This window comes from Chiloscyllium plagiosum, unplaced genomic scaffold (genome assembly GCF_037043375.1).
Source record: "Chiloscyllium plagiosum isolate Xiang-an unplaced genomic scaffold, Cpla_swu_hap1 HiC_scaffold_39, whole genome shotgun sequence".
Lineage (NCBI taxonomy): Eukaryota > Metazoa > Chordata > Chondrichthyes > Orectolobiformes > Hemiscylliidae > Chiloscyllium > Chiloscyllium plagiosum.
In genome coordinates, this window is record NW_028270177.1 from 8,527,658 (window position 1) to 8,542,720 (window position 15,063).

The 15,063-nt window shown below is 42.8% G+C and overlaps 1 protein-coding gene across 1 annotated transcript; it reads right to left on the bottom strand.

Moving 5' to 3' along the window:
* Nucleotides 1–3,264: 3,264 nt before the first annotated feature.
* On the bottom strand, nt 3,265–13,958 carry LOC122540905 (calmodulin-like protein 4). Its single transcript, XM_043677187.2, has 5 exons — nt 13,855–13,958; nt 13,735–13,765; nt 10,787–10,927; nt 7,154–7,342; nt 3,265–4,861 (listed from the first exon to the last, which is right to left on the bottom strand). The coding sequence occupies exons 1-5, from the start codon at nt 13,855–13,857 to the stop codon at nt 4,764–4,766; spliced, it is 462 nt and encodes a 153-aa protein (XP_043533122.1). The 5' UTR covers nt 13,858–13,958; the 3' UTR covers nt 3,265–4,763.
* Nucleotides 13,959–15,063: the final 1,105 nt, after the last annotated feature.

Consider the following 15,063-nt stretch of genomic DNA (forward strand, 5'->3'; position numbering starts at 1 on the left):
AAAGGCTAAAAGAATTAAATGAAAGATTCCCATTTTAATTGTGTCTAACAATCTTGTGTCCTTCGAGAAGATTAACAATTAATGAAGTAATTGTGCAGTATTCTCATTGTGGGGAGCACAGAAGCTAATTTGAATACAATGAATTCCTTTAACAAGGTAAAAGCAAAACACTGTGGATGCTGGAGATCTGAAAGAAAGCAGAAATTGCTGGAGGAACTCACCAGATCTGGCAGCAACTGTGAAGAGAGAAACAAACTTAATGTTTGATATTCAATGTGACTTTTCTTCAGAACTCAATTGATTAATTGGAAGTATCGGACTCAACACATTAACTCTGTTTCTCTCTCCACAGATGCTGCCAGACCTTCTGAGTTTCTCCAATAATTTCTGATGCTTTATCCAATAACCAGATCATCTGTTTGAAGAATGGATAGTTATTGGTCAGAACAATAGGGCAGATGCTGTAGCTTTTCTTTGAAATAGCTCCTTAGCATTTTTACGTCCACCTGAGAGGGCAGACAGCACCTTGGCTTTCTTTGACAGTTCAGCGCGGCTTTGATCCAGCCCAGACTGGGTACTCAAGGAGGGGGACAGCAAAGCCCTGAGCTTCTAATCAGAGGGGGAGAGCAGCCCACTGACCCCACCCACCCACATCTCATCACATGGAGTCTTAAAAAATCATACATTTAAAACACTTGCAGCGTATGTAACTCTAGGCTCCTGAAAAGGGAAAGAAAATCAGGAACCTAAAGAGAAATTGCTGGAAAAACTCAACAGGTCTGTTAGCAGCTCGGAGTGCTGAACTCTGAGGAAGGGTCACTGGATCTGAAATGGTAACTTTGGTTTCTCTCCACAGATGCTGCCAGACCTGCTGAGCTTTTCCAGCAATTTCTGTTTTTGTTCCTGATTTACAGTATTCACAATTCTTTCATTTTTTAAAATCACTGATTCCACCTCTTTATTCATGGATATTTTTAACAGAGTTATAATTCTAAAATTATCAGGGGGAGCTTTGAACTCACAATCTCTGGATGATATGCTTAAAATTGTTGGGATCTACTTCAGTAACCATTAACGTATTCTACCTTGTTTCTAACATTCCGTTTGATAATGCTGTCAAGAGGAGATTAACCTGTCCTGTCAATGGATTAGACAGTTTGGTAAAACGCAATACTGTGGCTGCTGGAAATCTGACCTAAAAGCAGTAAATTCTGGAAGTACCCAGGGAGGTTTGGTAGTGCCTGTGGAGAGAGAAAAACAGATTTAGATCATTTCAGGTCAGGGATCTTTCATTGAAACTGATGACTAGTTTGTGTTCCAAGGTTTGAGAATCAAGCCAAGGTTTGAGAATCTGATTAATGCTTGGACGCAGGTTTGAGTTTTCAATCAGTTTGATGATGTGAATCTAGTATTGAGGCAATTCTTCTGGTGCCTCAGGAACTGAAATAAGCCATTCGGCCCTTGAGACCCGCTGTACCATGGTACACCGAAGCATTCAATCGCTGATCTGTGACTCAACACCACACATCAATCTTAACCTTTGGTTACCTTTTTTCCTGGTGAAAAGGGGCTGGGGAATTTATAATCAGGGACTCTAATGATACCTGTGTGTCATGGCAGTCACAGCATTAGAATGGGACACATCAAAGGGATTCAGAAGAAACCTTTTTACCCAGAGAGTGTGGAATTTGCTAACACAGGGATGGGATGAAATGAATAATATTAATCTAGTTCAGAGAAAATGGGATTAATGTTGTTCAAATCCAGTACATTCGTGATGAATCGATCCCTTCCCTATCCCAGTTCCTCTCTGGTCACCACAAAATTTGAAATTAAATTGTACAACAAACAAGATAGCGCTCTGTTTTGGAAACACGTCAGACACGTTCATTAAATACCAAATAAAGAACCAATTTGTTGCAAACAGAACTTACTCAAGCAGAGAGCAGGGTTATGTGGAAAAGGGAGGAGTTTGGCTAGAAGTGAAAATGCTGGTGCAGAGATGATGAGCTGATTCGCCTCTGCTGCACTGTAATCATTTTATGATTTAGTGAAGATGTAAAGATTATCAACAAGAGGTTAAAATTCTGTAAATATATACAAGCACCCTTCTTGAGAAAGCACACACACATTTTATGATTTAGTGAAGATGTAAAGATTATCAACAAGAGATTAAAATTCTGTAAATATATACAAGCACCCTTCTTGAGAAAGCACACACATAAACAAATATAGAATGTTAACTTAAATATTCCTTGGCCAAGTAACAGTTAAATTCATGAAATAGAGTTAATTACAGATTGTCCAAATGTTGATCAGTAGCTGAAGTCTCTTTGCACACAAACTATTAGCACTGGATCACTTTCCTTGATCAGTCATGGATGGCTGAAGTTTCTTTTCTGGGGACTGTGGTCAAAGATTCGAAATTCTCCTCAAAGAATCCTCTACTTGTAGTGATCGGATTTTCCAGTAGGTTTTCAACTCAGGAATTTTGATAAGAGGTTTTTCAGAGAAGAGAAAGACAGAGAGAGCAAAGGTTGTTGCTCAGCAGATGTTATCTCCCAGATGATCCGAAGTCTGATCCAATAACTTTATTGCACCCACAAACAGGTTTCAAGTGACCTCTCTCTCAAAGATTTGAGAAATCAGTGACTTTAGTGAAGCAAGTTGTTTTTGATTTGCCTCAGCATAGATAAGGGTCCCATCCTCTGGCTTAGTGATCATAGCCAATGACAGAACTAATAAAGTTTTGGTGGTGATGACCTCCTTGAGAAATAATGACTGCTTACAGGATGCAGGTCCTTTCAGAAGAAAAGTTGATTTTCCTTTAACTACACAGTTGGAAGGCAATGGGCAACCAACTCATGTAAACTTTTCCCTGGTTAGATTGATCAATGAAATTGAAATGAATAGGTTCTTATGAATAACTGAAGTACAGACTCGAGGCGTGGAGAAATTAAATGGGGACCTGTACTTAGACAGATCATCACTATGTGTCTCTAAGTGCCTGAAAGGGCCAAATGAGTCGAGTGGCTTTTTTCTATGCTGTAAATACTACATTGTGAAATTTTTGTCCCAATTTTCTCCTGAAATTGTTGACTTGCAGTTCCATGAATAATAGCAAAGATGTCGGGGAACCGTACCTAAATAATGTGAACATATCTCAAAGCAGATTATTGAACAGTCTCTCACTACCTATCCCTTTGGCAGGTGCAGGGAGTGAAACCTTTCACAAGCAGGTCCTGGGGATTCAGGGGAGCCTTGATCGAAATGACGCACACACTTCAGATAAATCACCTTTATTTTTATATGTTTCAACCTATCTCAAATTACAGTGACACACAAAATGTATAAATTTATGTACAATGTTTTGAACATAACTAAAGTCATGAGTTTGAGGCTTGTACAGAGAATCAAAGAAAATTCTCAGGCACTGGAGCAATCCATAACTCAAAGTTGAGGGGACATTCTGTGTGTGATTATCTATGGGACCCCCACACTTACTGTGTCCCTTTAGATTGCGACTTCCAATATCCCTTTCCACAACGAGTTTGTCTCCTCCTGTAGAGCAATCCCAGCAGCTCATCGTGAAGCCCCAAGTCCTGGGAATTTGCAGAAAGCTCTAATCAAGAAGATCCCTGTCGTTGCTTTGAGTTGATAGACTCAGTGATTTCTTTGGGAATGCTGACACCCATCAGTCTGGTCAGTGTGGGGACAGTAAATACAAACAAGGCCTCTATAACAATGACATGAAGTAGAGTGGGAGGAAGTCATGGATCAGTTTGGCTAAAGTTGGATCAAAGTGGACTAGTTGGTCTGAATGGTCTGTTCCTGAGCTTTCAGAAGCAGTTGTGTCCTTAGCTGCCAAGGTATTAGGCATTCTTCCTAATCCTCTCTCCTTCTTTATTTCTCTCTTCCCTTTAAGAAACACCCTAAAACCTACCTCTCACCTGTCCTAACGTCACCTTTGGTAGCTCGCTATCACATTTGGGTGATAATTTTTCTATGAAGTATCTTGGGAAATGTTACTAAGTTAAAAGTGCTACATAATTACAGATTTTCATTGTAGCTACAAAGGTCAAGCATCCCTGTCTTGATGAGAGGTGACTGAGAGGCATCAGTCTGTCAGACCATCAAAGATATTAATTAAGTAGTATCAGAAAACTGAGGACTGAGAAGGCCACTTCAGAATTAACCATGACAGGAGGGCAAGGCTTGTACACATAGCAACAAGAAAGACTAAGCTAGGGTTGCTATCAGGAAGTTAATTGTGATAAGCTTGCACCTCCTAGAGTCATATATAGCTGCAGACCCACAGCAAAGCCGTTGATACTTATGTACCCTCTGAAATATCCTAATAGCCACCCAGTTGTCAAGAAGGTTAGTCACTAGCACCTTCGCAAGGGCAGTTAGGGTGGGTATTAAATGCTGTGGTGCCTACAATCCAATGAATGAAGACAAAATAAATTCAGCTTCACACATTGTGTGCCCAACACTTAGGAATGTATTCTGAGCAGAGTAGTAGAGAGGAGGAGCCTTTGAGTTGTTTAAGAGATAGGTGGATACTGTGATGCAGAAGAAAGATTTGCACATTTAAGGGAGACCAAATGAACTCTTTCAACGGTATTTATCTTGGTGCTTGGGGTAACAACTGATCGTCCCTTGGGTAGCATTGGAGTCAATCAGTAGATAATTTGGGTGGTTTAACCTGGAGAGGGTGCGTTGAGGTATTCCAATTCCTTGGTGTATCATTTGATAGAAGTTCAGTAATCTGCGAGTGGGAGGGTGATGCTCCGGATGAAGTCCTCGTATTTTACAATGCCGTTCGGGGGGATATTTGCTTCTTGCAGGAGGTCATCAACTGTAAAATCGATGTACACAGTTTAGTTAACCGTTTATATTTTCTTATTTTAATCTCCATTTCTATTGGTGTGTGGAGAATAGCTGTAACTGAGTCCACTCATCAAAAGACCCCTCTACCCAACACCTTCCCCTAATTCCTTCTCTTTCCCCAAAGGTACTGACTCTTGTAGAAATAGAAGAATATAAGAAATAGAAAGAGGAGAAGGCCATTCAGCCCTCCAGCTAGTTCTACCATTCAGAGCTTGTGTCTGAGCTCCACATTTACTCTCTGTTTACCACCATTTCCCCAAAATACCCTCACCTTCGCCCCCCCCACCTTTCATCCTGGGTCTGTATCCCTTGTTTTCAATTCCCCAGCCAAGGGAAACAGCACCTCAGCAGTTTACTGTTTCAGTGAGATAATTTCTCGTTCTGGGTCTGATGTTACTCAGCTTCTCCTTTAAGAAAATCCTCTCATCCCAAGAAATAATCCAGTGAACCTGAAAGCAGTCTGGTCTGGACTGATGCTTCTCTGATTTCTCATCCATAATCCTCCCGTTTCCAGAGGGTAGAAGAAGGGATAGGGACTGCAGGCGCCTAGTTTTTGTGAGACCAGCAACAGGAGACATGAGGACAACAGACAGAGTTAGCCTCGGCATGGTGGGAGCACAACCATCATTGGGACAGGAGCTTGTAGCTTTTAGATTCGGACACAGAATCCAGGCATACTCTAGTCACAGGCCAGAGGGATGCTGCACTGTCGGAGGTGCCATCCGTTGGCGAGGGTAAATGAATTGAGGCTACACCTCCCCAATTGGTGAATGTGTAAAGATCCCACAGCATAAGCAAAGAAGACCAGGGGACCTCTCTGCAGGGAGCTGGTCAATAACTATCCCTTAACTCCATCACTGAAGCAGATTTCTGGTCTTTATTTAATTGCTTGTTTGTGGGATCTTACTATGCACAAATTATTTGCTGCATTTCAAACAATAATGTGTACAATTCAGTAAGTGGTTCATTGGCAGTAAAGTGTGTATGATCCAGCTAGACAAGTCAGGAGCCAGACTGAAATCTGGCTTGATAAGTCATATTTTGCTTTTTGGTTTGAACAAGGTAGTCTTTTACTGAAATACAGGCATACAACATTGCAGCTTTGGTTTTAACATAAAACAGAAGCTTTTTACGTTAAGGAAGTGAAGCTAAAATGGAATAAACAAAACATTTATATTTAAATCACAAGATTAAAGAGTTTGAAGCACAAAATACCATTAGTCTCAATAGCAGCTAGTTACTGTACTCAGGTAAAAACAATGACTGCAGATGCTGGAAACCAGATTCTGGATTAGTGGTGCTGGAAGAGCACAGCAGTTCAGGCAGCATCCAAAGAGCAGCGAAATCAACGTTTCGGGAAAAAGCCCTTCATCAGGAATAAAGGCAGTGAGCCTGAAGCGTGAAGAGATAAGCTAGAAGAGGGTGGGGGTGGGGAGAAAGTAGCATAGAGTACAATGGGTGAGTGGGGGAGGGGATGAAGGTGATAGGTCAGGGAAGAGAGGGTGGAGTGGATAGGTGAAAAAGGAGATAGGCAGGTAGGACAAGTCCGGACAAGTCATGCGGACAGTGCTGAGCTGGAAGTTTGGAACTAGGGTGAGGTGGGGGAAGGGGAAATGAGGAAACTCAGTTACTGTACTCAGACCAGGGAAAATTCTCTTCTATATCACCTCCATTGGGTTTAACATAAGTGCTGTGTCAATCCCCCTCTGGAAAATCTGAAAACCTTTACTTTGAGTCATTATTAACCTGAACTAGAATTTCTCAGCTTCAAATACTCCTTCAGGCTTTTAACTAAACATTTCTAGTTTGGAACCTTCAGTTAAATCCTTACATTGAAGTAATCTACTTCTTAGCAGTTATAACCTCTTCTTTTCTCAGACAAAACTGTTCTACACATCCAGCTTCAACAAGAACTTTTGACCAAAAGATTTCTTCAAGCTTTGGGTGTTTCACTTAAACCAAAAAAAAAACCCATTCCAAATCCTTCTTATCAAAGCCTAATGCTCTATACTTCACTTGGTTCACTTGTAAAAACCCACCCATGTAAACAAATTCATATTAAAAGCTATATCTCTGACACTTGTTTTAAAAATGAATTTGGAAAGACTTACAAGTTAATAACTAAATACCTTGACACACTCATCGACCATAACTGACATGCCACTAGTTCAAAATCCATACATCACAAGTGTTTTGAAAGGTACCATATAAATGTTGGTAGGAAGATTTTAAAAAGAGAGTTTATACTCTGGGTTCTCACCTTCCTGGTTTGTCAGTTTCTCGCCAAGTTGGGTCAGTTTGGTCCTCAGCTCAGTGGCTGTAATGAAGCCTCGCTTTTGCTTGTCTGTCATCAACATAGCTTCCAGAATCTCCTTTTGTGGATTCTCCTGCTGCTTCTGCTGGTGGATGATGGCAAGGAACGTCGAGAAATCCAGTTCACCATTTCTCTCTGGTTAAAAAAAGATTAAAGTTCGACAGTTTCATTTCCCCCGGCTCTGTCACTGAAGCCCCCAACACCCACCAACCCCTCCGAGCTCCCCTTCCCCACCACCACCACCCTCATCTCTGTCTTCCTGCACGAGCCAGTCATGCTGCTTGACACCCCCCTTCTTCCTGAGCGTGTGTCAGTGAAATCCAAACATGTTCCGGACAACATTCCTACAGTCTGGTGCCACAAACTGAACACAATCATCCAACTGGGGTCTAGCTAGTGGCTTCATCATGGTTGAGTGTAACCAACCTGCTTGTGTGGGTACGAACAAACGAAAGCTGGAGAAACTCAACAGGTCTGGCAGTATCTGTGGAGTGTGGAAAACGGAGTTAACATTTCAGATCAATGATCTTTCTTCGAGTCATAGAGTCATAGAGATGTACAGCACAGAAACAGACCCTTTGGTCCAACACGTCCATGCTGACCAGATATCCTAACTTAATCTAGTCCCATTTGCCAGCACTTGGCCCATAACTCTCCAAACCCTTCCTATTCATATACCCATCCAGATGCCTTTTAAATGGTGTAACTGTACCAGCCTCCACCAATTCCTCTGGCAGCTCATTCCATACACGCACCACCCTCTGTGTGAAAAAGTTGCCCCTTAGGTCCCTTTCCCCTCTCACCCTAAACCTATGTCCTTTAGTTCAGGACTCCCCCACCCCAGGGAAATGACCTTATCTATTTTTCCTATTCATGCCTCTCATGATTTTATAAACCTCTATACGGTCACCCCTCAGCCTCCGACGCTCTGGGAAAACAGCTTTCAACTAAATTTCTTGTGTTAGTGTTTTACATCTCATGGTATAAAGCCAAGGAATCCAATTCCAGTTAAACTTGCTTCATGGACATGACGAGCAGCAGTGTCCTGCCGACTGGGGAAATAAATTAGGGGAGAATTGATTAGGGTAAGTGATGGCCTAATGGTATTATTGCTGAACTATTAATCCAGAGATCCAGGTAATATCCTGGGGAGCCAGGTTCAAATCCCACTACAGCAGATGGTGGAATTTGAATTCAATAAATATCTGGAACTAAGAGTGTAATGATAACCACAAATCTATTGTTGATTGTCAGGAAAAATTATCTGGGTCACTAATGTCCTTTAGGGAGAGAAATCTGCCAGCCTTACCTGGTCTGGCCACATGTGACTCCAGACCTACATCAATATGGTTGACTCTTAACTACCCTCTGGGCAAATTAGGGATGGGCAATTAATGCTGACCCAGCCAGTGATACCCTCTAGAGGAAAAAAAACCTCCACCCCTGCCAAATGCTAGTTGGCACCAAAACAATCTCTGCTTTTGTCCATAAATCCATGTAGGCCCATTCCAGGAAACATTCCTAGTGAGGCAATGAACTGGTGAACCATACTGACATCCTTCTCACAATTTTCCCAGTATCCCTTCAGACCAGGAATCCTGCCTGTTCGTCAATGGACTATTCCACCATTGAGACTTCACTGTTTAATCCATTCACAATTTCCAAGTGGTAGTGGAACAGGGGATGCAAGCTGATGTTTTGCCATTTTGTTTTTCTTGTGTTCTTTCATGAGAAGTGGGTATTGCTGGCAGGGCCATTTATTGCCCATTCCCAATTTCCCTTGAACTGAGTGGCTTGCTGGGCCATTTAATATAGAGCCACAAAGAGTCAACTGTATTTCTGTGGTTTGGAGTCACCCATAGATCAGAAGAGGTAAGGAGAGGTTTCTGTCCATCAGTGAACCTGAGTTTTATTTAAAGAATAATCAACAATGGTTGCATGGTTATCTTTACAGACACTAACTCCAGTATAATTAGTTGAAGATAACCTCCAGCAGCTGCAAAGGTGGGATTTGAACTCATGTCCCCAAAGCATTATCCTGGCCCAGTGACATTACCAATACACCACCTCCCATAGTGAAGGCCAGTCTGGATTCATTTGCTCCACTGGTTGAAATCAGCTAATTTGGCACAGATGAGGTACTCGGTGAAGTGTCTTCAAGCCTCCATAACTCTGTGCCACATTAGATAAAATTCAGTCCCATTGGATCACTGTGGCGGCTGCAAAGATATACTCTTGCATGAAAACCCTCACAAGTGTTGAATATTGAGTAAAATTTAACAAAATTCAACAGTTGGTTGATAGTAGTTCTATTTTCTGATGGGTTGAATGTGCTGCTTCTGTACTTTAATAATTCGGTGTTTTTGTCCTGTTCTGGCCACTATATTTTAGGAATGATGTCAAGGATTTGGAGAGAGTGCAGAAAGATTTGGAGTTTTTTTTTCCTCTAGAGGGTATCACTGGCTGGGTCAGCAGTAGTTCTGGGGATGAGAAACTTTGGTTATGAGGATAGATTGGAGAAGCTGGGACATAACTCTGTGGAAAAGCGAAGGCTGAGAGGAGATATAATTAAAGGGCTTCAATCATGAGGGGTCTACACAGAGTCAATTGGGAGAAAATATTTCCACTTGTGAAAGGATCAAGAATGAAAAGACATAGATTTGACATAATTAGTAGAAGAAGCAAGAGTGAAATGAAGAATTTCTTTTCATGCAGTGGGATGTGCAATACACAGCCTGAGAGAGTGGTGGAGGAACATTCAATTGAGGCTTTCAAAATGGAACTGGAAGCTTATCTTAAAAGAAAGAATGTACAGGGAGAAGGGGAATGGCACTAAATGAGATGCTTACTCATGGGTCCAATGGGCTGAGAGGCCTCCTTCTCATTGTAACAAAGCTGCCATTCTGTGTTAAGGCAGAGAAAATTGCAAACAAAGCTCTGAGGTTTATTTCTAGAGGAATACAATGGAAAAGCAGAGACACTGTATCACATACAGAAACTTGGTTAGACCTCAGTTGGAGTGCTGTCCGCAGTTCTGGTCTCTATAATTGCAAAACTGAAATAGAGGCACAGCACAGATACAAAAAAGATTTACTAGCAAAGAGACCAGAGAGCTGAGAGGAGTTAATTATAACCAAATATTGAACATGCCAAGGGTATTTTCTTTGGAAGCCAGAAGGCTGAGGGGTTACCTGTGAAATGTGTAAGGGCTAGGTAGACAAAATAGTTCAATAGTCTGAATAGCTGCTTTCTACTTCATCACAATCTTGTGATTTGTGGGGGAGACCTTAAGTGGGCAACATTACAATGAGATAATCACTGATAAATCTGATGGGAAACTCAGGAGAAGCTTTTCCACAGAGAGTGCTTGGAACAGGAGAACTCACTAGCCCAAGGTAAACTCTACAAATGCACTTAAGGGGAATTTAGAGATGCACATGAGGGAGAAAGGAGTAAAATGTTATGTTGATAGGGTTAAGTGTAGAAGGGTTGGAGGAGTTAGCATCAATACCAGCGTTGACGAGGTGGGCTGAATGGCCTGTTTATGCGCTGCAGACTTTAGGTAACAATTGCATTTACCGATTTTATGATGCAGCAGGTGTCTGTCCACCTCTCCTGGGGTTGGGCTGGTACCCAGGCACCGCATCACTGTGATCAGGTCTCCAGTGGATATCTTGCCTTTGCGCTTCTTGTCATACAGCGAGAAGCACTCTTTGAATTCTGAAGAAAACAGATCGGGCATGTCACAGAACACACTATCACTGTCAGCTTCAATTGCTGTGAAATGTTGTTTGTGTGAGAATCACACTCATTACTGCAATAACAGTGCAGCATTACACTGTGCAAATTGTGATGTGTCACTCGGCTGCTAAGGTGAGCTGTGTTTAATGAGGCCTGCTGTTTTTAAAGCTTCAGATTCAGTTTGTTGTAAATTCTGAGGTCATTTAGGTCATTAATTGCTGCGAGTGAACAAATATTTGCAGATTGAAATGTTCATCTAGATTTATGATTGCATCTCAGGTGAAGCCAGCATGAAATTACTGGTTTTCTTTTTGAAACAAAATGTACTTCAAAAACTATTACGCGTCTCTTGGAATGCGAATCGCCTGTAATGCGATTGGCGAATAGGGAATGCTGTATCTAAAACGTGTGTTGGCTGTAACACGATTATATTGCCAACACTTTAAGTGTTATTTGTATTGCATGATGTTTTATATAGCGTAGGAATGCAATGTCACATTATAGAAGAAATTACTGTAATGTGGCTTTTGTAAAGTATATACTGGGGAAATTAAAGTCAATGGTTTGTAAAGGGAAACTATAATAGCAGGCTTGGTCCATCCGTGAATGAGTCTCACTCCTGACCTGTTCCCCTTGTAGTGATTGTAACATGGTCAGCCAGGTGCATGTCATAGAATATGTGTTCCCTGATTGGGGCTGTTAACCTGGTCCAACCAGGGAGCCCCAGCTGACAGATACAAACAGGAGAGTCAGAGATTCTGACAGTCGGCTCTGAATGAGGCAGTATGATAGCCGAGGACTGTTCGTGTATAAATAAAGGATGACTTGGTGACGGAATACCAGCCTCTGTGGAGTTAGTTCACTCTCCTCTCCTGAAGTGTTGTCTCTCACTTGGCTATGATTCCCCATGTCCTCAACAGACACTGAGCAATCCCATCACCTCCCCTGACTCACTGAGGCTAGCTAACTCCATCCAGACTAGGATCAAACCGGGCACCTCCCTGCATTCATATAGAACCCTCTTGTCTATTTAGGTAATAAGAGGCCTCTATCTGAGTTGGCAAGTTACCATTCTTACTTTAACCCTGACCTCCATCTGTTTGACAATCCAGCCTTGCAGCTGGCTGACTGCATCAAGTGAAAAGAGTTAAATAATAAATGACTTATTCTGACAGTTAGCAAAGAGGAACAAAGCCGAACCTGATCAGGGATTGAACTAAACACTGTTCCCCCGTTCAACCTGATTAAATATCTCTAGAATTAATAGTTTCTATTCCTGTGGGTGTGTCTCTATGAAATACGATCGATGTATTATGTATCTTTTCATTGTGTGTGCTGTTCTGTTTGTTTCTTTCACCTTTTGACTGACGGGTTCTTAGTTCTAAACAGCTCTGGGATTTTAGCTGCAGTTTAAGGTTTGGGGATTCTGGGCCATCGTTGCAGCCTCTATAGGGTTCTGCTCCTCCTACGGACTGTGCTTGTCATTGGAGACTGGAACTCCTGGCTTTGATTTCTGGACTTTAATCACTCCATGTGGTGGCCCTGCCTTCAGCTGCCTGTGGCCCTAACCTCTGGGATTCCTATCCCAAAACCTGGATACCTGCCTCTCTTCCTTTAAGATACAACCTACCCGCTAATCAAATTGTTGTTTTGCAATCCTAATGTTTCCTTTTACAGCCTAATCCTACACCTGTGAATCCCCTTGGGGCGTTTTACAATGTTTCAGGCGCTACATAAATGCAAAATGTTGTTGTGGTTCTAACTCAGTACAAATTATTGCAGAAACACTACTTTTTTCTCTTCATGGGGATTTGATTCTCACATTCCCCAGAGACTCTGGGTTATTGTCCATGTGTAACAAGCACATTGAGGTGAGGTGACAGCAGCTGTCGAACGGTTCCAACTTCAAGTCAGAGAGATGTACAGCACGGAAACAAATCCTTCTGTCCAACTCGTCCATGCTGACCAGCTATCCTAACCTAATCCAGTCCCACCTGCCAGCACTTGGCCCATTCTCTCTTGGTTTTGACCACTCCACACACAGCAGGTCCCAGCAGCTCCCTCAGCAAGCTGAGAGTGGGCAGAACTGGACACTGAGGGTGGAATCTGTCCCATCCTCTGGACACAGTCTGGAGCAAGTTCAGAAAGTCCAGCATTATCTCAGCTCCCTAACACAATCATCCCTCTCTTCCACCCCTATTGCTTTGGGAGTTGAGGGTAGGGAGTGGGGGGGGGGGGTAGTTGGACAGCGTCAAAGACACAGATACAATGTAGTAAGCACCAATGGCAGATATTGGAGGCGTTAATTGAAGTAATTAGCAAAAATCTATTTATTTAAGAGTCTACGATTTTGCTGAGGGTGATGAGATACCCCTAATCCCTCCCCACTGACCCCTCCCTGTTGACCCCCCCAATCACTGACCTCCTTACCACTGACCCCTCCCCACTGACCCCCCTATCCACTGACACCCCCTTACCCAATGACCCCCTTTCCATGACCCAGCCCTTGAGCTCTCCCACTGTCCCCTCTCCCACTGACCTCCTACCCACTGATCACCCCTCCCCCTGACCCCCTCCACAGGTTTATCCTCATGTCATTTCCTCACAATATAGAATATGAACTTGTGAAGACGAGTTTACAAAGGCAGCAGAGTGGAGGGGTGTTTAGTGAGAGGGGATTGTCACCACAACAGGGAAACAGAGTTTAGGCACTGGGGACTCCAATAACCTGTGAGACATAACTAAACAAACATACCATACCATACTATGTATAGACTCATACTCACCATGGATTTCATCTTGAGTGAAAAATTTAGCCTGCAATTGGAACAAGAAAAGTTATTGCTTTGTGTTTCCACATTAAGAATTACTTTGAAAGCACTGGGATTCTCCTGTTTTGTTTTTACCATTTCTTTTGCTGCCTCCCTGTTTTCCCTTCCTCTTTAATGATGTGTTTGTCTCTCTAGTCGCAATCTAGTACTGCTCGCCTTACCCCTCCACCTATCTGATTATAGGCTAAAGTCCACAATGAATACTGCTTAGTGGATGCAATAAATATCCTGATCACTATGGTTACCGGATCAGGCATCCCACAGGGTCAGATTCCAGCTACCAGCTGTTAATCCATCTGACAGATATGCGCACACCCACAGGAACACACACTCTCTCTCTCACACACACACACACACACACGAACATACACTCACACACAGGAACAAACACACAGACACACACACACACACATAGACACACAGACACACACAGGAACAGACACACACACACACACATAGACACACAGACACACACACACAGGAACAGACACACACACAGGAACAGACACACAGACACACACACACACATAGACACACAGACACACAAAGGAACAGACACACACACACACACATAGACACACAGACACACAAAGGAACAGACACACACACACGCACGCACACACACAGCATCACACACACATACAGGAACAGACACACACACACATAAACACACAGACACACACACAAACACAGGAACACACACAGGAAGATGCACCCACAGGAAGACACACACACAGGAACACATGTATGCAGGAACACGCACCCACAGGAACAGACACATACACACACACACACAGGAAGATGCACCAACAGGAAGATACACACACAAGAACACATGTACGCAGGAACATGCACCCACAGGAACAGAAACATACACACACACACAGGAACAGACACACACACACATAAACACACAGACACACACACACAGGAACACAGGAACAGACACACACACAGGAACAGACACACACACACATAGACACACAAAGGAACAGACACACACACACACATAGACACACAGACACACACGCACGCACGCACGCACACACACAGGATCACACACACATACAGGAACAGACACACACACATAAACACACAGACACACACACACAGGAACACACACAGGAAGATGCACCCACAGGAAGACACACACACAGGAACACATGTACGCAGGAACACGCACCCACAGGAACAGACACATACACACACACACACAGGAAGATGCACCAACAGGAAGATACACACACAAGAACACATGTACGCAGGAACATGCACCCACAGGAA

Coding starts and splice junctions, on each gene's coding strand:
- LOC122540905 (XM_043677187.2), bottom strand. Junction 7,343..10,786: donor CCTGCTGCATCATAAAATCG/GTAAATGCAATT, acceptor TTTTTTAACCAG/AGAGAAATGGTGAACTGGAT. Junction 4,862..7,153: donor GAAACTGACAAACCAGGAAG/GTGAGAACCCAG, acceptor TCGATTTTACAG/TTGATGACCTCCTGCAAGAA.